The sequence below is a fragment of the Sminthopsis crassicaudata genome, chromosome 4 (assembly GCF_048593235.1).
Source record: "Sminthopsis crassicaudata isolate SCR6 chromosome 4, ASM4859323v1, whole genome shotgun sequence".
Taxonomy (NCBI): Eukaryota; Metazoa; Chordata; class Mammalia; order Dasyuromorphia; family Dasyuridae; genus Sminthopsis; species Sminthopsis crassicaudata.
Window position 1 is genome coordinate 314,855,343 of NC_133620.1, and position 27,571 is coordinate 314,882,913.

Sequence of the window (27,571 nt, forward strand, 5' to 3'; positions counted from 1 at the left end):
AGGTCTTAATGATTAAGTGAATTACTGTTGATTTTTGAATATATTCATACTAATTTTGAAGTCTGAAATAGCTTCATTACTATTCTGTAAAGAAAATTGATCATTTAATGTAACATACTATTTCTCACTCATTTATCTACATACTAATTCTAATTTTCCAGTATTAAGTTATATTAACTTTTATTTTTGGGGGGCCACTAGGTGGTGCAGTGGATGGAGCACCAGCCCTGAAGTCAGGAGGACCTGAGTTCAAATCTAATCTCAGACACTTAATACTTCCTGGCTGTGTGAGCCTGGGCAAGTCACTTAACCCCAATTGCCTCAGCAAAAAAAAATCCCAAAAAACCTTTTATTTTTGGTACCAATTTTAAATCTACCATTATATAAAAAAATTTCCTCAAACTATCAAAAGTTTCTATTTACCTCTCATTTTTAAAGAGGTATATCACCTTGAGCTCTGCCATACAAAGATTTCTGAAATCTGTAATTCATTCAATGGCCATTGGGATGGTTATGTTTTCTTGAAAATGGAACATTTTATTCTAAATGAAAAAAAAAAAAAATTCACCAAGACACTGACAAAACTCACAAAAATTCATTATTTTATTGCACCATGATCTTGGCAATATCTGAGGCTACCGAGCACCCTTCAGCAGGAGGTGCAAAATACAAGATGACATTTCTATCCACACACATATATATTAGAGAGAATATACAACCATTAAACATAAGACTTTAAAAATTGTCAAAATGGAGTCCAGGTTAATAAAACAAGCTGATCAATGGCAATTCATTTGTGAGTGATATTATACTTGATCACTCAAAGGGGATAGTCTTTATAGTACAGATCATATACTACCTACCCCAACTCATCTCTTAAATGCAAAGTTAAATAAAATCCACATTCTAAGTCAGTTGAATGACTGCTATTATAAAAGCTTTATATATATATGTATATATGTTTGTATGTATATTTATAGATATGTATATATGTACATGTCACCCTAGAGTTTGTATATTAAATTATTTCTGGGCACTATCCCTTCCCTATCCCAATTTGTTTAATCATGTTTTGTAAAAGGAAATGGCTAGTTTACATTTGGACAATGATAAAATGCTTTGGAAAGTTTTTTATATATATATGTGTGTGTATATGTGTGTGTGTGTGTGTGTGTGTGTGTGTGTACACACACACATATATTCAAAGACTATGGGGAAAAGATGTCATAATTGTAATATGGAAGGGATATATGAGGGGGTTTAGCAGTGGAGAATGAGGTAAAGGAGAAAAAAAAAAAAAAGGATATTATGCCAGTAAAATACTCAAATTTTCTTTTCCAACTATAGGGCACTAGAGAGAAATGGCTTGAGATATTCTGTAAAGAAGTAAATTTCAACATAAAGAAGTGATTGCTGAAAAAAAAAAAAAAGATGCTGCTTCTTCTCCATCATGGCAATAGATAGTTAAGTTACAGACATGGATGACTGCTTCTTCTTTTCATAAGAATGAAGTATAAATCAACATTCAGAAATATGCTGAGAGAAGAGCAAAAAAATCTCTAATTAGCATTAGCAAACCCTACAATTCTGTTTTCTCAAGACCTGAAATAACTAATGAGAATAGACCACATGTGTTATTATTCTCAAATAGTATTCTGTAAATAGTAGCTGCTTAATAAATGATTGTCGAATGAATGAGCCCATTAAAAAATAAAGGTCTAAACAATGCTGTTAAATTTCTCCAAAGCAGGTTCTGTCCACACATTCAACATTAAAACACCAACTAAGGTAATAGCAGAGTGTAATGCAAAGTTAAATTAAGAAGAAAGTGGCACAAACATAAATAACAATAGGTCCCGTGCAAAAGAATCACTTGTTGGAATGAATCTAAGCCACATAGAGATTTTCCATTTCACCAATGTGAAATTTCTATCACCTTTTCTCTTTCTCCCTATAATGGAAGTTAAGTTTTCTTAAAATACCAAATAAAGTAAATTTTCCATACTTCTCAAACTGCTAATGTTAAAGGCACAGTAAATAATATTGAGTATCATCTAAACCAAGGTCTTTTATAAAGAGTATCAAAATGGGTGTGCACTACAAAAAAAGGGCAAAGGGAACATAAGTAAACCACTGGCCTGGTAATAAGTACATTTTCTTATACCATATATCAAAGTAAAAGAGTTTCACCCCCAAGACCACCACACCTCAATGGATCATTGCAGCTGTAAGGTAAACTACATCACAGTCATACTGGAGCAACAAAAATAGCATACTTAGAAGCAAAGGGCAGATAATTCCAGCTCATTACAAGCTTAGATGACAGAAAATCAGCTTTTTACTCTATAAAGGTATCAATAGCAGCAATTTTCAAGGAAAAAGAGAAATATTAACTGAAGCCTCCATGTCAAAGGAGAAATACTGCAGTAGTCCTGCTTACTGCATCAAGATGGACAGGAGAGGCACAGACCAATCACTCAGGTTCAGAGAAATGCCAGCTCCACAACCAAAAATAAAGACAGTGAGCAGAAGCATATAAAATGCCAGCAGTTTTAGTACAGATGATTTTTCACCACAAAGGTTACCAAATTTCAGGTGTGTCCTCCTTAAAGTTCCTGACTTTAGGTTTCCTTTAGAATATAATGAGAGGAGATGCTAGTTTTCATGAAACTACTTGATCCGTCCCTTTATCTTGCATATTTTGTACACACCAGTATCTAGATCTTCTTTGGCTGGATTCAACATTTCTTTTGCTGTGGAAGAATCTCTGTCTTACATTCACTTAGTAAACTACATTCAGTTCAGTTCAGTTCATACCCTGAGCCCACTAGTCTGTCATCTCTGTAGTATTATCAGACTGAATTTTTCTACAATCCATTTTTGAAGTCACCAAAATTTTAAGCCTTAAAATCTTTCCTTTTTGTAAAATAATGGTTCACAAGACTCTATTCCAGGATGATCTGTAAAGTAGTGGAGGGAGACTTCTCCTGCCAACGTAAGCTCACAATATAAATACCCTTGGAATAGCAGGGTTATTTAAGGTCCACAACATCTGTTCTTTAGATCCAACAGACAGGCAGCTACAGCTCACAGAGTGATACTTTTTTTTCCTGGAAGCTGTGGAAGAAAGAATTAGCTGATAAATTAACAGGCATTTATTAAGCTCCAATTGTTAGGCATTATTAGGTACTAAAGATAAAAAGATAAAAGTGAGGCAGTCAAGGAGTTTAAAATCTACATGTTCACAAATAATTAAATATAGTATCAATTTAACATAGATACAAAACAAGTAGGGAGATTCAGGAAAAGCACTAACATCAGAATTATAAAAGACTTCTTAAAGGAGTTCCAAAAGAAGAGAGTAGGGCAGTCTCCAGAAAGACATGGAAAATAGGAAACAGAATGTTATACATAGGGAGCAGCAAGTGGACCTCTTAGGCTGAATGGCTGAATGCATGGAGCTATAATGTGAAAAGCTTTAAAAGCCAAAGATAAAGGTAAAAAGGAGAATTCTGATTACAATTAAAATTTTCATACCAACAAAACCAAGACAGATAAAATTAGAAGAGAAACAAGTAAATGGGGAAAATCTTTGCAATATGTTTCTATGATAAGATCTCATTTCTAAGATATATAGGGAACTAATTCAAATTTATAAAGGAGCTTTTTTCTTTTTGAGTTTGACAGCATGTTCTAATTCATTAAAAATTAGGAAAATGCAGATTAAAACTCTAGGATTTCAATTCACTCTCTTCAGACTGGCAAAGTTAACAAAAAGGGAAAATGAGAAATGTTGGAAGGGCTTTGGGAAAACAGGCATATTAATGCAGATTGATTGAACTGGTCTACTCATTCTGAAAAACAATTTAGAACTGAATTAAAAAATCTATTAAACTGTGCATATTCTTTGATCCAATAGCACCACTATTAGTTTTCTACCCAAAAAAAGATTTAAAAAAAAAAAAAGGAAAAGAATACATATATACAAAAAAAAATTTATAATAGCTTTTTTTTTTTTTTTTTTTTAAATTAGCAAAGAATTGGAAACTGACAGGATGCCTATCAACTTGGGAACACTTGAATAAGTCATGGTACATGTATGTAATAGAACTCTACTGTCCTCTAAGAAATGATGACTAGGATGGTTATCAGAGAAACTAGAGAAGACTTAAGTGAACTGGTCAGGGTGAAGTAAGTAGAACCAGAGGAACAATTTATATAACAGTAATACTGTAAAGACAAAATTTAGGAACTGACCCACTTAATGACCAACCACAATTTCAGAAGACCTAAAATAAAACATGTTGTCTACCTCCTGAAAGACAGATAATGGATTTATAGTGCAGACTGAGATGTAATTTTGGGACATGGCCAATGCGGGATTTTCTTTTGCTTAACTATACATTTATGTCAGGGGTTTTATTTTTCTTGGAGGAGGGGGAAGGTGAGATGGAAAGAATGTGGATCTGAAAATAAAATGAAATTGAAGTTTTAAAAACTCAGAGAAGAGCCTGTATAGTATCTACAAAGGGAGTCAGTGAAGCTTCTTGAGTTGGGAAATAATATGTTCAGACCTATACTCCAGGAATATCAGTTTGGTAGTTATTTGGAAAATGGAGAGATTGGACAATGCAGAGAGGCCAATTAGAAGATAACTCTAAAAGTTCTGGTTTGAGGTGACAAGGGACTAAATTAAAGTGGCTGAATATAGATTTTTAAAAGTTGAAAAAAGAGTTGCTGAGGACAAGAAATAGTCAAAACTTGGCAATTGACAGGATACTAGAGGAGGGAAAGGTTAAGTGTTGATATAGAGTCAAGTGTGATTCAATCCCCTCATATTCACCAGATGGACAAAAATGACAAAGACAAGTGTTAAGGATGCAGAAAGAGAGCAGAAACATTATGTTATGTTATTGAAACCATTTTTAATTAATCCAAATCATTTTAAAGTGCAATGATATCACACATGCCTAAGAAGTCAAATAGAGAGGGAAAAGACCCATAAAGTATTAATAAGAACTAACATTTAAATAATGCTTTAAAGTTACAAAGTGTTTTATGGTTTTCATGAAATGTACAAAAATATTTACGGAAGCATTTCTATGCTGTAACAAAAGAGTACATCAATATAACTATCATTGTACCAGAAGAAATGACCAATTGAATAGTTCCAAAAAATCTGATAATGCTTGTAAGAAGTGATGCAGAAGAAAATGTGTAGAATTAAAAGACCATTTTGCATGATAGGTCACATGAAAAGCAACAGATTTTTAATGGATGCAGGGACCAATCATAACTTCAGAAACAGACTTTAGTGGATAGTGAAACCTTACACCAATCTCTTGGAAGAGAAGGGACAGAGTACAGGTTCAAAATGAGGCACATCTTCATATATGGCCAATATGTTGATTTGTATTGCCTGACTATATTACCAATTTGTATTGCTCATTTGCTATAAGGAAGAACTTCTAAGTGGTATGAGGGGTGGGAGTTAGTGAGCTGTATAGAAGAGCAAAACACAAAGAGAAGAACATTAACCCAAAATTTAAGATCATGAAGAACAAAGAGTTCAGAAAATGACATAAAACAGATTAATAAGGTTAATTCTATTATGATGTTAAATTTAATATATGATTTTTTAAAAAGAAAAACTGTACCTAACAGAGGTTAACAGTTTCATATTATAAACCTATTTTTTGTTAATTGTATCAAGTGAAATGTTAATGTTAAGTTATATTAAGTTCATAATGAGAAAAAAAAATTTATGGTAGTGCCACTGACACAAATAGTAAAGTTGGGGGTGGATCCTATTTTGGGTCTATAGAACACCTAAATTGAGATAGCCAACAAGTAGTTAAGTGATATGGAGCTCAAATTCAGGAAAGAAATGAAGGCTAGAAATGTAAATTTGGGAGTTACTTGCATAGAGATACCTGAACTATAGGAAATTACAAGTTCACTGAGAAGAGAGATTAAGACAGAAGCCTGGGATGGGATTTATTTATTGATGGGATAAAGAACCATGACAGAGCAACATCATGAAAACCTGGGAAAACCTACTCAGAATGAGGGGTGACTGTGGTTAGTGGTAAATGTTTCAGAGAGATCAAGAAAGATGAAAACAGATAAAAGAACATAGGATTTAGCAATACAGGGATCATAAGTGTGACCTTGTAGAGTGCAATTTCAGTCAAGTGATCTAGCAAAAGCTAGATTTCAAGGGGTTGAGGAGTGAATGACAAGAAAGTGGAAAGAACGAGTATACTCATTTAGCTATGAAAGGTAGGAAAAACTATAGATTGACAGCTTGATGGGATGCTCCAAGGAAAATTTTATAAGGATGGGGAGATATGGGCATGTTTGAAAGTAGCAGGGGAGGAGCCACTGGATTAGGAAATGTTAAGAATTAGGGAGAGATAGCAGATCAACCAAGAGGCAAAAGAGAAGAGAGATAAGTCTCTCTTAAGGCTCTAGCTTAAGAGAGGGAGGGATGCTGCTGAAGTGATTTGAAGTGTGGAACTGGGAAAGAAAGGAGTTCAAGAAGGATGCCTCTTTACAAGTTAAGTAGGAGAAGAGGTCTCACAGTAGATGGCAGCACACATTAAAGCTATTAAATTTCAATACTTCATTTCATCTTTCTTCTACTCTGTCAACAAATGGAACAAATATGCATTTTAACAGTGAAGAACAAAAAGATCCTTTCTTTAAGTTACTGACAAGTACTGACATTCAAAAACAATTTTAATTTCTATATTTCAATCTTACCTTTCTTAATAGCAGCAGGATTCAGCGGCGGTAGCTAAGGCTTGTAACCTTAGCTGGATGGGTTACAGACCAAAAGTTCCGCCTGCTCTGAAGTTTCTGGAAGGCATTGAAGTTTCTTTTCTTCTCTCGCTTAAACTTCTTTATTTTTTTTTCCTAAAAGACACAAAAGTCAAAAATCTCACAAAACAGTCATCAAATGACAAGTTTTCATTAAACTAATTTCAAGTTCCCCTGCCACCAGGTTTAGACTTAGCTTCATTATATTCACCAAAAAACATTAAATATTAAAGGTTTCCCATAGCACCATAAATATGTTTTTTAATATACATCATCAGATCCATATTCCCAGTCATGTCTTACCTTCCCAGAGTCAAATTCTTTGTCCCAATCATCAATCACTGTCTCATTCTGGGCCAGTCTACTATATTGAATGGCATCCTGGCTGATGGCCGACACCTCACCATCCCAAGTCAAAACTACAAAACAGATACAATTGTTAATACTTAGGTAGACTTAGCTAACTCAGAAAGCTAAATTTCTAATTCACCAAGTGGCATGAGGAATTATACTTATCATTTGCTATTAAAAGTGATTTTTTTTCAGTAATAATTGGCTCATCTAATTCTTTTGGGAAGTCCATTTAGTTAGTAACAGTAACAGACCCTAGCAGAAGAGATGATACAAGTCAGATTCTGCCTCTATTTCCTTCTTCTGAATTACAATCTTCACACCTTTTTTACTGAGGGAAAGAGGGTAGATACTGAATGGAGAAGCTCTTTTAAAGCTTGCTAAATAAGTTTTTACACTGAGAAAGAACTGAATGTTGACTTTGGAATGTTCTTGGGAATAGGTAATAGTGGTATAAGAGAACCAATTGTTTTAAAGAATATCCAGGGCAGAAAAAATTAGTCTCCTGCAGTTTGATGAAACAGAAAGACGATGCCTTAGGCCCTCTGACAGACTGCATCTGATGTCCCAATGGGCTAAAATTGTCTGAGATAAATAATGCTGTTATGGAAGCCTCTGCTGTTATCAGGGTCAAATAATTATTAATATTTCCATTTTGCTTTTCATTCTCTTTCTTGAAGATCTATTTAAAGAGGTTTAGTCCCTAATTAATGTTAATTAATACTACTTTGAAACTGACCTCATATACTCATGCTCAGACCAAGTGGTATTAAGGATTACTGATATGGAAATGTGTTAATGCACAAGCACTTACCTCCTGAAAAAAAATGAAACTATAAGGAGGCTGTTTTAATGAGCATTCATGAATGACAAACACATAGTTATGTGCTGAATTTGTCCCAAATAAAATTACTTTTTCTCAGTGCTCTAGGCAACATTCTAAGATTCTAAGTTACAGAAAAAGTCCTGATCTGAATTGGTAAGAGGGAGTTTCCTCACCTGGGAGTTCCCTATATCAATGAAATCATAGCTCCAGTTGTTATCCTTGTTCACAGGTAAAATATACTTCAATAGTAGAATTAGATAAATAATGCAATGAAGGGAAGGGAAGAACTTTTTAATAATCCTATCCACTACTGTAGATGGATATACAGGAGGGGGGGAAGGGAGGAAATATAGACCTGTTAGTCAGCCAACTATATATAACTATATATAAGCATCTACTGTATGTCAGACACTATACTAAGTGCTGGGGATACAAAGACAAAGACAAAAATAAAAAACTCAAATCAATCAGTCCCTTTTTTTAAGTTCACAGTCTAATGGGGGAAACAACTTACAAACAACTGTACACACATACATAATACAACAGGGAAAAATCCAACAAGATATATACAGGATAAACTGGATAACTCCAAAAGAGGAAAGACACTAATATTAGTGTAGACACCAAGAAAAGTCTCTTTTAGAAGGAAGGATCTTAAGTTAAGACTTGAAAGCTAAGGAAGCCAAAAAGGAGAAGAAGTAAAATATTCTAAGCATTAAGAGACAGGCAGTGAAAAAGGTATAAGATATAAGGTATATCTTATATAGAGAGCCCTGAATTCAAAGAATGGTAAAAAGGCCAATGACTGTATCGTAGAACATGTGGAAGGGAATAAGATGGAAAAGTAGGAAGAGGCCATGTTTTCAAAAGCTTTAACCATCAAAGAAGATTTGTATCTGAACCTAGAGGTTAACAGGAAGCCACTAGAATTTAAAGAAAGGGGTCTTGAATGAATGGTCAGACCTACATCATAGTGGAGGAATGAAAAATGGACTCGAAGTCAGGCACTGTGCTAATTACCAGGGATGCCCACAAAACAACAGTCCTTGCTCTCAAGAAGATCACAAGGAGACAAGATGCAAACGTGAGTGAAAGATATACGGAAAAAATTGCAGGCAGTCACAGAGATAAAAAAATTAGCGCGAAGGGAACTGGGAAAGACTTCTTGAAGAAGGTGGGACTTTAAGACAGGAAAGCTAAGGGGACGGAGCTAAAAATGGGGAGAATTCCAGGAATAGAATTTTCTAATTTTAATTTTCTCTTCTACACCTTCATTGGCAACCAATTAAAGGAAATGAGCTATGTTCTTAGTACCATTATCCGAGAAGCAATGATTGAATAAAAAGAAGTTTCTCAATACAGGATTTGCTTCTGTACTGTTAAATTTAACTATCTAGGGTCTGTGTGTATGGTTGGTTCTATACCTTTTTCTTATCTCTAACTTGTTGGTTAAGAGAGAGTCTGCAGGCCAGTTGTATATGATTCTTCCTAGTTGTCTTGGGGCTAAGCCTACTAAAGGGCAGATTGTGAATGGTCAAGGTTTAGGCTGTTTATCTAATAAGCTATCTATGGTCCAGTCATGATATCCTACTGCTATCCTTCTGTGATTATCTCCCACATACAGAATTTTCTGACTTAGAAATTATCATTTTCCTTTCTGACTATGAATTCAGAGGTTATAAACTAATATTCATTTGAGCAGAATCCCTTCCTTTGAGGTGACCAGACCCTCCACTTGGCTTTATGTATGAGCAATTGAAAAAGCTTGGTGTAAAGGTACTGCAAGTTGTGGGAGAAAGCACTCTTTGTCTTGCATGGATAGTACCACTAGGATAGAATTCTGGGCCTGCATTTAGGAAACCCCGAATTTAAATCCTGCCTTAGACATATATTAGCTATATAATCTTGTTGAGTTTCTGTAAAATGGGGATAACAGCAACTACATCCCAGGGTAGTTGTGAGGATCAAAAGATATTTGTAAAGCATTTAATGCAAAGTCTGTCACACAGTATATACTTAATAAACATTCCCTCAATTTCCCAAGATCACCTAGCAAAATACTCATTTGTATCCCATTTTCTTCCTTTTTTGTTCTACCTTGATCTGATGATCACAATCTCCTTCACTTATTTCCCCCACTACTACTCTTTTCTTGTTAATAATAATAATAAAGGTATAAAAGATCCTTGGCTAAGTATTCCATATATCTAAATTAATCTTTTTAGTAAAAATCCAACAAGTAAGCATTGTTTGAATATCACAAAAAAATAAAATAAAAATTTAAACTATATGTATCATTACCTTATTCCTCAGTTTTTGTCTTCAATGATAAGCAGTACAGAAAATTTATTGCTGCTAAGGAACTGTTTGTGGACACACTTGAAAGTTTTCTCTAATCTAATGATTTTATAGCCTTTCACAACATTTTAGGATATCCTTATTTTTTTTCAGACCTCCTATCTTTCATATACTTTTGAGAATTTGGGAAATAGTAATCAAAGGAACAAAAAGAGGCTTGGTCTTAAAGGCAGTACCTTTTTTCCCATAAGCTTTATCAGATGAATACTTGAGCAATTCCTGGACTATATTAGATTCTTTCTCTTTATTCCAGAGCTGAAAAGGAGCCTGTTTCTTCTCTGTAATCAGAATAAACAGTTATATTTATAAACATCTTCATGTTAAATCATTAAGGACACAATCAATTTTATGTTTAAAATAAATTTCATTGACACTTTTTTTTTTTATATCTCACTCATAGAAAAATATCCCTTCCCCCAGGAAAGGGGAACTCTTCCTTGTAACAAAGTTAAGGAAAAATGCCTAATGTGGTGACCCAATCTGATAATATATACAAATTTCTGCCCTATTAGTCCCTCCCTCTCCCCTCTGAGGTGAGGAATGAGGTATATATCATCTTTTATCTAGGACCACCATTGGCTTTCTAGTTACCCAGAGTTTGGCTTCCCTTTAATGATCATTTTAATGTACATTGCGTGTTTTGTTTCTTTTTCACTGAATAAATTCTTAAGAATCTTCTCACATTTCTCCAAATTTTTTATTTGAGAGGCTGGCATTTCAAAATGGATAAAGCATTGAAACTGGCAGTTGGGAAGATTTATATTAAAATTTTACCTGAGATACCTATTAGCTATATAATCTTAGGCAAATCAATTAATCTCTCTGAACTTGTTTCTTCATCTGTAAAATGGGGATAATAGGGCTGTTATAATATCAAATAGATATGTTAAGAATTTTTGAAATAACAGTGTGCTATATAAACATGAAATATCCTTTTTTTTTTTTTTTACTACACAATTCTACTGAATTACATTTATAAAGGCTTTTTCAGCCATTTCATCAATTAATAAGCACCCAGTTAATTTCATTTTTTTATTTTTGAGAGAATAATATTTTAAATCTTAAGTGATGCGCTGTCTTCCTGTCAAGGATGAGAACAGTGAGGAAAATTAACCCACTTAAAGCTAAATTGGGAGAACAAATTTCATGATGACCACAACAGTACAAAAGAAAACAACACTGGAGAAGTTTAGAATTTTGGTCAATGAAGAGACCAACTATAACTTTAGAGGAGAGCCAGTAAAAAAGTACAGAATGAGACATTAAACTACAGGTATGGCCCATTTATGATTTGTTTTAACTGTATTTACTTGTTACAAGGGATGGTTCTATTGATGGGATTTGTCAATGGAAAGTAATAATAATGAAAAAATAAAGAAGAAATAGTATCAATAAAACAATTTAAGAAGAAAAAAGTTAATATTTACAGCTAACAGAAAAGGCAAATTATCTGAAATTCTTGGGAAAGACAAAACGAATTAATGTGAACAATATATTTTGTGCAAAAATAAATAGAATAAACTTCATATTCTAATGTACAGCCTCAAAATAGTAAGAAGAGAAGGGATATATTCCTCAAAAAGAATATACTTGCAGAATTTGGGATCAAAGTTGAAAAAACAAACAAACAAACAAACAAACAAGGTTTTTTTGTTTTTGTTTTTAAACAAACGGTTAATAACCAGGGGGAAAAAATGAGCTAAGTCACATGAAATGTAAAACAAAATCATCCTGAGGTTTGCCCTTGCATGTAATGAAAGTTGGCAAAAATAAAACAAGTCAAATTTGGTGGAGTTGTGCTTGGTGAAGCTTTGATTTAGTCTTATCTATGCTGGAAAGCAATATGGAATTACAAAAATAAAGTGACTGAAATATCCACACCCTTTAACCCAGAGCTATTATGACCTCCACAGAGGTCATAAACAACAAAAAAAAATCTCAATTTTTCTCTCAATTTTATATATATATCTCACCACATATTTATAGTAGCACTTTTTATGGTAGTAAAGAATGGGAAACCATTGACTGGGAATGGTTAAATAAACTGGAGTATAAAAATGTAATGGAATATCACTGTGCTATAGGAAAACTGACTATAATGAATATAGAGAACTATGGAAAGATTTAACTGAATTGACACAATGATTCTAGCAATGTCAATGAACAGATGAGTAAGTATTTATGGTTATGTTCAATCAAAACAATGCTATGAAGTCATTTTAAAAAAATTTGATTTCATAGAAGAGATATGAGAACCTCCCCCCACTCTTCAGAGGTTTTAATCTACTGTTGTATATATACTGTCAGTTTTTTTTTTTTTTTTTTTTTTTTGGTTCTCTGGGAGAAAGAAGGAAAGGAGATGAATGAGGTAAAATGTAGGTTAACATAAAATCTATTTTTAAAATAAATAGTATTTTTTACTAATGAGATTATAGTACCACCAAATCTCATCAATGACAACAAAATTTAATAAAAATTGTGAAATTAACTACAACATATTCAAGGTAATGTTATCTTAATATAAGGGTATTAATCAGAGACCACAAACAAGTGGCCCATAACACTCAATTAAAATGTCTATACACACACATACACACAGTTTTTTTTAAGCTAATATGCAGCCCACGAGGAGCCTTATGCATGGGCCCATTCTTATTACTTTTTGCTAATTCCGTTTTAGATTTCATGTAGATGTGTCAAATATAAACAGAAATGGGCTATCTCTAAATATTTCATCTCCCCACTCATCTCATTTTAAGTGTTATTTGATAAAATTATGCTAGAAGGACATAATTCATTCCAAAACAGAAGTTTTAGTTTTCAAATAGTCTGTCTGAACATCAGAATACCTCTAAACTAGAAAGAAAAAACAAAGTAGAACAAGAAATACTAGCCACGACTCATCAATCACACAAGACATTATTCTTTCAATCTGCCCATCTTCTAATTATCCTCACCCAAAAACAAATATGGAGCAATATTTCCAGGATGCTGGCCATTCACAACTGGAGACTGATTGCTGTCCTTGCAAATACTGTTTTCTTTAGGGATGACCTTTTGGCCACTTTGGCAGTCCTTTCTCTGGTGTTTTTGGTGATCGTTCTCTTCTATTTCCTGTTCTGAATTTTGCTTTCTTTTCTTTTTTTTCTTTTTCCTTGGGGACTCTGTAACAGATTCTGGCTCATCCCTGTCACAAATAGAGAGCTGCTGTAAAATTATGGGTGGTAGTTAAAATCTCTTACTCAAAACAAAGAATAAAAAGAAACTCATTTTAAAGAAACCTTATTTCAACTAAAAAGCCAAAATACACTTTACTACTTCCATCTACCCATAATTTGGGAAGAAGTAGGACCCACAAACTATCATCCAAATTCTTGTAGTCTAGAAACTAGAACCTTAAGGAAGGACAATAAAAATCAATTATATTGTCAAAATAAGCTCAAACTATTTAACACACATTGTTAAGATTAAGTAATAAATGTATAGCAATACCAGACTGAGAATCAGGAGACAACAAAGTATATCCAATTAATCCAACCACAGTTTGAAACTGTACCTGATATATTCTTCTACTACTTCCCATAAAGATAGTGGTCAAACAGTATCATACCTAGAGTAATAAGTTTAAATCTCATAAAGGTGGGTTGATATCTGACATCCTTTTATCCCTATGCTCACCTGTCCAAAGATGATTTCTGATAGTGACAATGTTCTTCATTACATTCTTCCATTCTCTTTCTTTTTTTTTCCTTTTTCTTTTTGCAAAAATAATGGGCATCAGTCACAACTCCTATGTGACTCCCATTCATCTCTTGATTTTTCTCTTCCTCCAGCCTATCAACAGTCACATCTAACTCATTTTTCCTTCCTATCCCTCTATTCCAACTCGATCTCTGTGTTTGTTCTTCCTGTGTAAGAGATGTAGCAACTTCTGTCCAAGATCTATGACTTTCTTCTGTATGCTTCCTCTTCTTCTTTTTCTTTACATGAGAAAGGTCAGCTACTGCCTCTCCATTTCCCTGTGAGATTTCTTCTTCTGGATTTCTGTATGATCTATCTTCACCTACATGCTTTTTCCTTCTCTTTTTGGAGAAGCTTTGAGGGATATTACTGGTTCCCTGCTGCTGGTGAGAAGGGGACATGATGTCCCCATTTACCTGAGGCAGAGGGTTAGAGGCAAAGGAGCAGTTATGTGGTTCAGTCATCCCTGAAGGCCTAAAGCTGGAGAGGAGTGGTGAAGCTTTGATTGAAAAGGAATTGAAGGTAGACTTCAAAGAATTTGATGATTTGGGAGGTGAAACAGCCCTAAAAACAGAAAGGCAGGCATATGAAAAATTAGCTCCAATAGTCTCAAGTTGAACTCATCTTTGCTAAAATTTAATCTCAAACAATTTAACCATATATTTTAAACAGTTTCCCCTTTAGAGTTAGTTAGCAGACTGCTTTTGAGATATATAAATAAATTTAAGAAAATATGTCAATGTAGCTGAAATTTAATTTATTTTCACAAAATAAAATTTATTATCAAATATTTTGTTTTATTTACATAGCTTATGGCCCTCAAAAATTTCTGAAAATTCTGAAAATTTTTTTCCAATTCAAATAGTATCAGAATCCGAACATGAATGTAGATCACCCCCAATCTAGAAATCTTGGAAACAGTTGAGTGCCTAAAATTAGGCTCCAATTCCCAGTCCCAAAATTATCAGAGCATACAAATGAAAAAAGGAATTGTATAAGAAAGCCAAGTAAAAGGTCCAAATTATTTCCTACTGTCTTTCTGTACTTAAACAAGGTAATAAGTTGTCTAAATAACAGACTTATGCATTTTTGATAAAATTACTAAAGTAAACCCAACTCAAAACAAAATCATTAAAGTTTCTGGTCATATTCCTAAAGAATTTTCTTTTTGTGCCAACAAGAAAAAGTAGAAAATAAGTGCCTATTCAATATTCCAAATGTCCTTCCTGAAGGATGAGGTTCAATCTCAATGTACTACATATTTCAAGCACTGGAACTAAGATATAGATAGAAGAAAGAGGAAACAACAATGTTTACTAGAACAAATGTGTTGAATTAAGTATTCTAACCTTAACCTTTCTTTCTCCCTAAATCAAAGTCTTTAGGGATTTTTCATTTTTTTAACAGATCCTTTACAATTCTAGAATAGAATTCTAATTTCTTTTTTCTTTCCTTAATATATAAATCCTAAGTTCTATTCTTAAAAAAAACAAACAAACTTCAAAAGAAGCAGAGTAATTTCACAATTCAAAATATCAGATGGTATAAGACAAATTGAAAAAGCAAACTGCATAGAGCTCATACTCCCAGATTTTCTGATTTGGGCTCTGGCATCCATATATCAACATACCTTTCCAATTAGTGGAGAGGGGACAGCACCAATTTCAATATTTTTCTTGAAATGCTCTGGAACTACATTGTTTGGCTAGGAAGGGTGGAAACAGTTTTTGAAATAAGGCCCTCATTCTTATTGCTATCTTTTGTTTTTACATCACCTTTATTTTGGATCTTCTTTTCCTTTTTCAAGGTGTAACAAGATTACTCAGATAAGTCTTAGTATATAGTTCGGAGAACATATATTTATGTCTACTATCATATATCATATGGAACACAGTCTCAGAAAAATAAGAACGATGATAACAAGCTGTGGAAATTCAGCTTTTCTTTTACCAAGGAAGGATCCTCTCTCAAATTTCTAATAGGTAAAAAAAAGAAACAATGAGGAACATGTATTACTGTCATTTTTACCATCCCTTGTTTGGTCATTAATCATTCTCACTTCAATATTTAATAATACAACATCCTTCATAGGACTAAAAGTGTAGTTACTTCCTTTAGCCCAGATTAGAACAGACGGCCAACCCTATGACTAGAGTTCTGTGTTGTACAACTTACCTGATTTTACTGACAGGCCAAGAAGAGGCGGAGGCAGGGTGGGTGATTTTCGTGGGGTAGGTGTGGTCAGCGAATGATGAATGGGGAGGTGAATGGAGGTCATTGCCGGTCGCCCTCCGTAGGGTGCTGGCCTGTAGTTATCGACATAAATAAAAACTTGGTGGTCTAAAAAAGGTTTCCGTGAGAGAAGAGGAAAAAATAAAATAAAAATGAGGGGAAAGAAGAGCCCAGAAAGAGGAAAGGTTGGGATGGGCAGGAAGAGAAAATAAAAAACAAACAAAGAAGGTAAAGGGTGGGAAATGATAGAAGAAGAATCAGAAGTGTTTTTGGTTAGAAACAAAAAGGAAAAAAAGAAGGAAATTTCAACAGAAATCTCAGCATAACTGTCACTATCTTCCTTATGCCCCATGAAGGAGATTGCTGCTGTTTCCCTGTCAAACTCAAGCATACCCAATCCTCTGAATTCAGAGGCAAGGACACCTAGCTGAGCAAAAAACCCCAATTGATTTCTATTAATATTCACCCAAGTTTTAGGAGTAAGAAATTGAGGTTTAGCTTATGCATCCATCTATTATCCTTAAGTGGACAGTTACTTTCTATTTTCATAGAATTCTTGGGATGAATTTTACTTTCATTAACAATATGTATCAAACAAACCCAAGAACTATACAAACACAATTACAAAACATTTTTCATACAAATAAATTCAGATCTAAGCAAATGGAAAAATATCAATTGTCAAGGATAGATTGAGCTAATATAATAAAAATGTCAATTCTATCTAAATTAGTCTATTTGTTCAGTGCCATACCAATCAGCCAAAAAAATTTAGAATATGAAATATCTATAAGCTAATTTAAGAGAAAGCTGAAGGCTTCCTTAAAATCTGATTTCTATTGTTCCCATCCCCTGCTACTATAATGATAGCTCAAAATATTGCTAAGGAAACCGAAAATAAAATTCATTTTTCTAAATTGAGGACCAAACCCTTATAGTTTCTCTTCTCATGCAAAGTCACTCTAAAATTCTAAGGTCGAAAAGCAAATCAAACCTGCCTCTCTAGCCCCATGGATCACATGCAGGGAATGAGACCTCACATACCCACCTTCTTGGAAGAAAGGGCCAGTTTTTTGGCTGGTGGGGGGGACATGATGCTTGTAGGCTCAGTGGCAGTATTGGTCAGAACAGGGGACTTTAACTTCACCATCTTAGAATCCTCTCCACCAGGTGGCTCTTTGGTACGCTCACCAGCAGTATAGTCTGTTTCCTGAGAAGTATAGAAACAGCCAACTCCGTTCTTCGGGGTCTCGGGCCCCCTGGCTGTCTCACTACTGGTAGAATACTCAGGGCTGGAACTGATGGACTCCTTCCTCTTGGGATCTGAACACTCACCATTACTCTTTGGCCCATGGCCATTAACAGTCACTTCAGGCAGGAGCTTAGGTGAGGTAGCTAGCACAGCATTCTTGTTCTCCCATGAGCCTTGTCTACGGCTCTCAAGTTTAGTGCTACTTAAGCTGCTGGTGCCATTTAACCCATGAGATACTTTTAGTGATGGAGAAAGGTGTTGCAGGGAGAGAGGCTTCTTGACTTTTTTCCCCAGTTTATCCAGTATGACAGGTCCATGAATAGGCTTTGCAGAAAGTTTTGGGGACAGGGACCCCAAAGGCAGCTTTAGTTGAACATTTCCATTCTGTGATTTAGACCCTATCATAAAGCTATTTCTGGAAACTGGGACACCATTTTCTTCTGCTGTCGGCTGTTTTTTCACTGATACCAAGTCCAATTTCTAAAGGAAGTCCAAGAAGAAGGCAGTTTTAGGACTTTGAAATAAAGAAAAAGACCAACAAGCAAGACACTAAGTAAGGCAAAACACTATCACACTTTCTTATTGTAGAAAATTTTAACAAAGAAACTTTCCATATATAGCCAATAATATAAAGAAGACTGATTCCATTTCTTTTTATTATTTTTTTTTGTCTCCTAAGGAGATGAGCCAATATATTTTTCAAACTTATGGATAGATCTTCTCTGGAAACAGAAGAAACAAAGCCTACTGTGCAGTTTTTGGCTTACTCAACATTCACTTTTTACCCCTTCCCTTATTCAACTTATCTTGCCATCTCATACAAGAACAGAGTAGAAGCTTACAAGTTTCTTGAAAGTTATTTTACTCTCCACTAAGTTCTCAATAACAAAGAAATGGCCAGATCATAATCATGTGTAATAGATTTCTTTTTCCCAAATAATGACTTGACACTTAATTGTACAAACACTGATACAGATTACTCTTGTTCCTTGCAGGGAGGCATCTTGATGTTTTACAAATTACTTACCTTTCCAATTAGTGGTGAGGAGACAATACCATTACTAATATTTTTCTTGATGTGTTCAGGAACCACACTGTTTGCTCGGCTAGGAAGGACAGAGGCAGTTTTTGCAATGGACCCCTCAGGACTTTTCTTAGAACCTGGAATTCTGGGAGGAGAAAGAAGTTATAATGTTGAAAAGACAGTAAACGAAATAGATAATAACTAAGCAAAAGGACCATGGCAAGAAATAGAGCTACAGCAGAGGGCACCTTAAGGTTGCTAAATGCCTGACAAAGAGAAAAGATCACTAGATAAATCTTATCTTGTCCTATAAACCAATGTGACTTTGTTCATTTTCAGATATATGAGTCTAACTGAACACAGCATACCAAACTATAAAGACACTTTTTCAAGTAATAGCTTTCTGACTGGTTAAGTTCCAAGGTAGTTAACATAATTCTAAAATGCTTTATTTTAACTTGGTAGCAACTAATTGATTGCTGATTCTGGATTCCACAGACTTACTGGTAACCACCTATGGGTAAAAAAATCCACATGATATAACTCCTCTTGCATCCTAAGTTTAGATGCTAAGGATTCAAATCGTCACCATTTTTTTTAGCTGTGTCCTTCTCTGGCAAGATACTTAAGGGCACCAAAACCCTTAATGACAGGAAGTACAAAAGAAGCTGGGTTATTCCAGAATTCAAAGATTAAAATGTCATAGAGCAAACACTCTTACATTCTCTAATCTAGTAGTTGTTTTTGTTTAAGCTTAGAAATGAGCTAGCTTATTTTTGAAAGGGTATATTCTGACATAGCCTTAACTTCAGTGGATATTCCTAGAAGATAGAAAGTTCTCAGGTACATACAATTGGAAAGGGCCTTGAAGTTCTAAGCCAAACTAAAACTAACACTCCACTAAACTGGCACTCAGGAGATGTTCCACATCTGGGATCTATGTTAGGACTCCTGAGATCAGTTTGAAATTGAATGCTTTTGGAGATTACAAATGAAATTTTCTGTTAAAACATCTGCCTTCCTCTGAGAATTTCTAATTAATTTCAATGAAAGGATCTAGACAGACAAAGGAAAGTTCTAAAGGGAGACCTCAAAGGACTTACCTGAGATAGAACAGAACATAGGCCTGCTGATTGAGGACCACTTTGATATTACTAGAATGGACCAAGGAATCATTCATCTGGTACCACTGCCCATTGCTAGCCTAAAGGAATGAATTTTTGAGGAAACAATCACTAAAGGTGTGAAGATTCCCTTTTCTGTTCTGAGTAATAAAAACTACTGTTTATAATTTCTAATATGTTATATAACTAAGTGCTCAGAATATATTAATAATTTAAAGAGGCAGGCCTCAAATGGTGACCTCTAAAAAGTTTGACAATAATTTCTAATTCTTTCACATCTCATCATTCTTTGGGTTCTTTGTTCCAAAGATATGAAAGGCTGATCTCCATACCTTCTACCACAAGTAAATGCATTCCTTTAGATAAGATTTTTCTGTAGACTTATCAGGCAAAGCCATTTATAGCCCAAGCAATTATAACAGTTACTTCCCTATTCTTTCTCCATGTATCATAATAGTACAGATATTAATTTTTTTTTTTAAGTTTCTTGCTTCCCTTATGTTCTAAATGGGGTTGTAGATTTGCTAGAAAAATGCCCTATTTTCTCTAAGACAAGATTCTAAAGCAGGGCTTACATAACCTCTAAAGACTGGTACCCTTGCACTAAAATAAATAAATAAATAAATAAAATAAAAATAAAAAAATCAAGATTTATCAAGAATCTATTACCAACTAAACTGAGTATACCCAAAAAGAAGAAGAAGAAGAAGAAAAAGACACTTACCTTCACATAACAGTAATAATGTCCAGCATGGCAGCTATAGCCTGAATGGACAAGTACAGCATATAACCCATACATGATAGGGTCACCATTACTTTGTGACATGTATGGTCGTATATTGAGAAATTCTGGATATCCTACATCCTATTATAAAAGAAAACAGAATTTAAAATTCAGATTAAGATGAAAGGTCAATTTTGTTTCATCCCTATCATAACAAAAGTATTTTATGGATAACAACTCAATAGTTATTCCTGGTCCTGTTATAAAGGAACAGTTCTCATCACTTCTTTTCTCATAAATAAAATGGGAATATATTTTTTTTCCCTCTACTATTCCATAAACACATTGTAAAATATGGATGAATATATCTACTTCCTCTAATAAGTACTACTTTATAGAATGGATCAGGACTAAGGTAATTCCACAAAAATTTTTTTTCTGCAGAATGAGGTAAAAAATGGAGACCAATAAAAACTGACAATTTTTCTTAGAATATTCTCTAAATAGTAAGACATGAAACATACTGATTTTTTAAACTGAATTTTAAAATACAAAAATATAAAAATTAAATTAAAATGAGGTTTTTTTTTCATTTGGAAACCAGATAAATATGCTTTTGTTCAGTCATAGTCATCTCTTGATTAGCCCATTTGGTGTTTTCTTGGCAAAGATACTGAAATGGTCAGCCATTTCCTTCTCCCACTCATTTTACAGATGAGAAAACAAGGTAAACAGGGTTAAAGTAACTTGCCCAGGATCAGACAATTAATGTCTGAGATCAAATTTGAACTCAGAAAGATGAATCTAATTTCAGAACCAGCACTCTCTCCACTGAATCAGCTAGCTATACAACCAGGAACTTAACAATTACATAAAAATAATTTTACTACATATTTATTTAAAATCATAATATCTGGCTGGTACCTAGTAGAGCTTCCAAAGCTATAGTATTTACTGAATAATTTCTGATAGGATGAAACTCACCTTGGTGATTTTACCCCCACTGAAGTTTGCAAAACGCTTTAGGGAAAGAGTTAAGACATTGGATGTCCTATGAATTGTGAAGCGCTTACTGGCTGGCACTTTTTTCTTGCATCTATAGGGAAAACAGATTAAAAACTATAGTAGCTTATACTTTAGGAAGAACTATTCTCTCATCTATATGATTTGGGAGTGATGCACAAGAGGATATAAAATGTTTTTCTAACAAAAGGGTAAATCATCACAAAGTCATCCTTTGCTTTTGGACTGTGGAGTTTGAACTATGGAGTTCAACCCTCCACACTTATAAAGTTTTATTATTGCTATTTGTATTTCACTGTCATTTCTAGATACATAGCTCCTCCATCTAACCCCACTTTATTCTTTGTAACAAAGAAAAAAAAAGTATAATATATATGCAACATTTCGTATTCACAGTCCCCTACCTCACTACCAAAGAAATGAAGTGAGCTTGTAAAGAGTATGGGAAAGGAAGTAACATATATGTAACATAACAGGTTGGGTCGTTTGGACTAGATTGTAAATGTCTTTAAAAGCCAAATAGAGGGATTTATATTTTTGATCAGAAGCAACAGGGAGTCATTTAAGTCTGTTGTTGTTCAGTCATTTTTCAGTCATGTCTGACTGTGATCCTATTTAAGGTTTTCTTGGTATAGATACTGGAGTTGCCATTTCTTTCTTCAGCTCATTTCACACATGAGGAAACTGAGACAAAAAGAATTGAATGACTTGCTTTAGATCACAACGCTAGTAATTGTCTCATGTCAAATTTAAACTCAGGAAGAGAAGTGTTTCTGACTCCAAGACAGGCACTTTATCCACTGCAACACCTAGCTGCTCCTATTCCATTTAAATTTAATAATTAAGAAAGTTATGGGATCTGATACATGTTAAAGAAAATCACTTTTTTTTAGATGAACAGCAGTGCAGAAGATGAACTGAAGTGGACAAGATGGACTTATGGCAAGGAAACTAATTAGGATACCATTGTAAGTGCCTTGGCAAGAAATAATGAATTCTTGAATTGAGGTAGTAGCAGTATGAGTAAAAACAGAAAGTGAAATATAAGCTATGTGGCAAAGATTGAAAAAGTGAGATTGGTAATTGATGGGATATAAGGGATGAGTGAGAATGAAAAGTAAAAGACAACTCCATTATGATTCTGGGAAACTAGAAGGTTGGAAGAAGGGTGAATCTGGATGGATGAGGTTAGTTTGGCTAAGTAAAGTTTGCGTTATTAACATACAGTTTGCAATGTCCAGTAAGTAGCTGTTGATGCATTACTGAAGCAAAGAGGAAGAAAATGGAGCTCAATATATAAATCAAAATATAAATCTGTGAGTCATCCACATAGAAGTGATAATTAAACCCATGGAAACTAATGAGTTCACCTAGAACACATCCAGAATGGAAAAATGGTCAATATCAAATATAAAACAGACCAAGAAGATGAAGATTAAATTAGCAGATTCTAAAGGATTCCTCCTCATCCCCACCTATGGGGGTGACTTGATCTGTTTCAAGGCAGTAGAGAAGGAATCAGAAGACAGGGAAATGATGAATGGGGAGGCAATCTGCTAAAGAAGACAGAATGGGATGGAAGCAAGGGCACATATAGATCGGTTGGTCTTGGCAAGAAGACTAGAGATGAGGGAAGATGAGTAATAATAAAGGAATTGTAGATAAAGAGAAAAAGAAAGGTTATGGATAATAGTTGAGAGTTAGGTCTTTATGCAAGAAGATGAGGTAGGGGTTGAGAGAGGTATGGTTCAATGAGGAAAGCTTGAGAGACTTAGAATGGATATAAGTTATGGGAAAAAATGCACAAAAATATAAAAATTATCCTGTTACAGTGAGGTCTCACTTAATATAAATGTATAGTATAGTTGGCATAAGTATATGACTTCTTCCAGTTTTAGACAACAGCCCAGAAATGGAATAAAATAGGGTTTGGATTTGACAAGAGGGAAAACTAGCAAGCAAGCAATTTTAGTAAAAAACAGTCTGGAATCCAACTGGTTAACTATAGAGTAGAGAATAGAAAAGAAAAGCAAATCATAGTAGGAATAATGTTCTAAGAAAGTATTAAGGAGTAGAAGGCTCAGAGAAGTCCTCACAGGTAAGGTTTGGGGAAAGATGGAAGGATATTATCAGCTACAGAAAAAAGTTTTTAATCAATAAAATTACCTATTAAACTAAATTATGGAATGGGAAGATTGAAATTTTAATTTAGAGAGGAACATTAGCATAAATATTACAGTCTCTTCATATAAATGCAGGAGTTAAGAAGGAAAACAAGATAGTGAGACCTTAAGAAAAAGAGGATAATGAGCATAGCTAACATGATCTGTATAGGATTATTCAGTTGACAAAGATTTATTAAGTACTTAACTATGTATAAAAAATACCATATAAGCACTGGGAATATAAAGAATGTGAAAAATATATACCTTGCTTCTCAAAGGAAAAATAATCTGATAAGGTAGATAATACATAAACCATTATACATATTAAGATAAAGAACAGATGAAACGAGAAGTCACTGTTTGGAGAGTGGGAGACACATAAAAGGGGAAGAGTTGTAGTGGTAGTAGGGAGGGGTGGCAAAACTAGCAAAGGCCTCCTGAAAAAGGTGGGATAAGAGGGGACTTTTGAAAACAAAAGGCAGAAATGAGGGGACATAGCATTCTAGCAATGAGAGATGGAGTGCTGTTTAAAGAACTATAAGCAGGTCAGCATAGCTGAACCATAGAATGTGTAGGAAATTAAGATATAAAACTAGAAATTAGGAAGGGGCCCAGTTTTCAAACAGCCTTTAGTACCAAACATTGGAGTTTATATCTGGTCCCAGAAGTCTTAGGGAGATATAGCAGTTCCTTGGGGAGGGTGGGAGGGCTGACACTTAGCTTCCACTGTAGCCTAGAGGTCAAGATGCCAAGAATTAAGCCCAGGAGATAAGAATTTCCTACTTTTCTCCTCTACCTCTCTGTAAGAAATCACGGCCAATCATTCTAAGACCCTAAATGATCTTTCCTAACAATCCAAAAATGATGAACTCCCATTCTTCCATTCCCCTGATATTTAGAACTGAAAGGTAAAATCCTTACTTACCTCCCTCTACCTACTGCTTTCTGTAAAGCCTGACATAATGGAGAGAGAGTGAGTCTCAAAGCCAGCAAACTCTGAGCAAATCAATAAAACTCTCAGTATTCTTCGTAATTCTCTTAGAGACTATAAACTGGCATGTGAAGTTGGGAATGACACCAAAGATATAGAAAAAATATTGGGCATTTTGAAACTGAAAAAAGATAACCAAGAGAAAATCAATTATCACTAGTCTATGTGACTACTTTTCTACCCATAAAAATTTTTATAATTATCTACTTATCTAACAAGGAGAGAGAAAAGGATAGTATATATCCTTCAAAGGATAAGTGATCTTGGTGAGGAAAGCTATCTTGGCAAGTAGTATTTAAAGACTTTTACAGCAATAGAAAATGTTCAAGAGAGATGACAAACTCTAAAAATATCCCAGAAAAAGAACCAAAAGTTGATTTACTTTGCACACATGTAAGCATTTTCTCCACTCAAGACATCTGGTTTTACAAATAGCTCCAAGGCGCGTACAATATTTGCAGCTTGCTGTAAAGAGACAAATGGAAGGTGAGAGAGCAGAAGAAAGAAAATGAAACATATACAAAAGAAATACCAAAACTAAAACTTTTTTTTTTTTATTTTGAGTTAAGCAAACATTCATGCTATACGAGAATGTGAGTTTTGAAATTTCAGTCTAACAAGATCAAATGAAGAGACAACAGATCTATAATGCTATCTATTTGTGAACTGAAGGAATTGTGGGAATATAGTGAATCACACTCACTCCACCTTGTGGCTCAATTTTGGATCTAATTCAGTTCCCTTTCTATTGCATGTAGACCAAAATCTGTCTTCTGAGAAAACTATTCGATTATGGGAATTGTGAAAAAACTTTTGAACTATCCCTGTGTGGCTGGGTTGCTCTAAGCCATTTCTACCTATTATCTACCAATGTTTAAGAAGGGCATGCGTAAGCAAAGATCTAGATTATGCCAAGCAGAAAACCAGTCAAATCTAGAGATTAATGCAAGGACTTGTGCTCAAATCTCAAATAACCCATATGTTTCATCTGAAAACCGGCTCTGTATTAAATCAATTAGTTACTGTTTCCATATTCCTTTGATTAAATTCTGTCTTGGGGAGGGTAGAAGAAGAGAGGACGGTAGAGTGAAAACCTTTTTATGATTTTAGTGAATTGTACCTGTTTGCTGTTTCCCTCCCAATTTGAAAAGTCCCTACTCTTTCTTCTAATGAAAAATCAAATTACCTAATTTTGTATCTTGGTTTTTATCCAATTATTTTCTTTTAATTAACTGATCTTATTTGATTGTATTTAATGTATCAAGAAATAGGTTTTCTAGAAGATCACTATACACTTCAACAACAATACTGTATGAGGATGTATTCTGATGGAAGTGGAAATCTTCAACATAAAGAAGATCCAACTCACTTCCAGTTGATCAATGATGGACAGAAATAACTACACCCAGAGAAGGAACACTGGGAAGCAAATGTAAATTGTTAGCACTACTGTCTATCTACCCAGGTTACTTATACCTTCAGAAGCTAATAATTAATGTGCAAACAAGAAAATGGTATTTACACACATATATTGTATCTAGGTTATATTGTAAACACATGTAAAATGTATGGGATTACCTGCCATCGGGGGGAGGGAGTGGAGGGGAGGGAGGTGATAATTTGGAAAAATGAATAAAAAAAAAAAAAAAAAAAAAAAAAGAAATAGGTTTTCTCCTATATTTGGTTCCAGTGGCAAGAAGAGGAAGGCCTGGTCCTGGTTTGTTATGCAACTGCACTCACTGTTTAATAAATGTAAAGCTCAGGCATGAAAACCTTTTTTTTCCTTAATCATTTCAGATTCCACTGTCACACAACTCTAATGATTTCTCACACACACACACACACACACACACACACACACACACACACACACACACACACATTAATGGGATACACGAGTTAGCTAATGGGACTGTCAAGAGTACTATCAAGTATTTTTCCTTTTAAAGGCTTCAGGTTTGCTCTAAATTACTGAAAATTAGTTAATGGCTCTTCTATAATACAAAAAATTGTGAAAACAGAAAAAAATGTTCTTCTTAAAAGAAAAACTTAGCAATATTTCCAAAATATTTGTGACAAGCTGTCAATAAATATGCCCACCAAAGCAAAACATTTCTTACTTCCCATCTAGTTCTTTCTTTTGAAGTTAAAATTCCCACTTTGTCGACCCAACCAAATAATTGACAAAATTATAATTTTGTACCCTGATCTCCAGTGCAACATCCAAATAGGGGTCATAGGTATCAGAGACGCTCTTACATACTGAACATTTAACTGTAATAAAACAAAGAGCAGAGTAATTAGTCAAGTAGCAATGTAGCTAACTGTAACTACTGAAGATTCTTTCTCATTTTTCCCCAAAGTTTATGATGCTTCAAATTTTTTTTTTAATCTTTCAAAACTCTATGACAATATTAGCAAGACATTATGATAATACCAGCTTTGCAAAAGTCATTACATTTGGTAAGAGATATCATTTGGAACTTATATAATTCAACAATAAAAAGAGGTGAACCAACCAAAAGCAACCCAGCTCAACAGAGTGCCTTAGGGGGGTAATGGAATTTCTCTCTCAAATAACCAATAACTTTCTATACTGTTGATAAACAAGACAACCTGGGAATCCATTGTCCTCCAGCTAAGGTTTCATAATTTATATTATCTTAAGAAATTACAAGAAACACAAGGAATTCTTTGGTTTATTTTGGATACTACTATAACTTCCAATAAGAAAGATTACTTACCACGAGATCTGAGATAACCTCCAAAAATCTGATGGACCAAAGTAGTTGCCTGTGTCTGACGATCCAATCTGTAAAAGAAGTATCAATGGAATGTGACATGACCCATTGAGGATAGGAAACCTCAAGCTCAGTATTTAACTGTATAACACCTAACTTCTACAAAATAGCTAGAATTTGCATTGGAGGTAAATGTC

The 27,571-nt window shown here is 34.2% G+C and overlaps 1 protein-coding gene across 3 annotated transcripts in view; it reads right to left on the reverse strand.

Moving 5' to 3' along the window:
* Positions 1 to 581: 581 nt before the first annotated feature.
* The window catches only part of USP36 (ubiquitin specific peptidase 36), a 37,457-nt gene continuing 10,467 nt past the window's right edge, over positions 582 to 27,571 (reverse strand). For all 3 annotated transcript variants that reach the window (XM_074260284.1, XM_074260281.1, XM_074260283.1), the window contains 15 exons: positions 27,378 to 27,445; positions 26,837 to 26,907; positions 25,016 to 25,098; positions 21,439 to 21,550; positions 20,455 to 20,595; positions 19,710 to 19,810; positions 18,610 to 18,751; positions 17,379 to 18,062; positions 16,274 to 16,404; positions 14,036 to 14,662; positions 13,315 to 13,544; positions 10,534 to 10,635; positions 7,126 to 7,241; positions 6,766 to 6,918; positions 582 to 3,117 (listed from right to left, as the gene is read on the reverse strand). In XM_074260284.1, the coding sequence (XP_074116385.1) occupies positions 6,787 to 6,918; positions 7,126 to 7,241; positions 10,534 to 10,635; positions 13,315 to 13,544; positions 14,036 to 14,662; positions 16,274 to 16,404; positions 17,379 to 18,062; positions 18,610 to 18,751; positions 19,710 to 19,810; positions 20,455 to 20,595; positions 21,439 to 21,550; positions 25,016 to 25,098; positions 26,837 to 26,907; positions 27,378 to 27,445 (2,740 nt within the window). In that variant the 3' untranslated portion in view covers positions 582 to 3,117; positions 6,766 to 6,786. The remainder of the gene's footprint in view (positions 3,118 to 6,765; positions 6,919 to 7,125; positions 7,242 to 10,533; positions 10,636 to 13,314; positions 13,545 to 14,035; positions 14,663 to 16,273; positions 16,405 to 17,378; positions 18,063 to 18,609; positions 18,752 to 19,709; positions 19,811 to 20,454; positions 20,596 to 21,438; positions 21,551 to 25,015; positions 25,099 to 26,836; positions 26,908 to 27,377; positions 27,446 to 27,571) is intronic.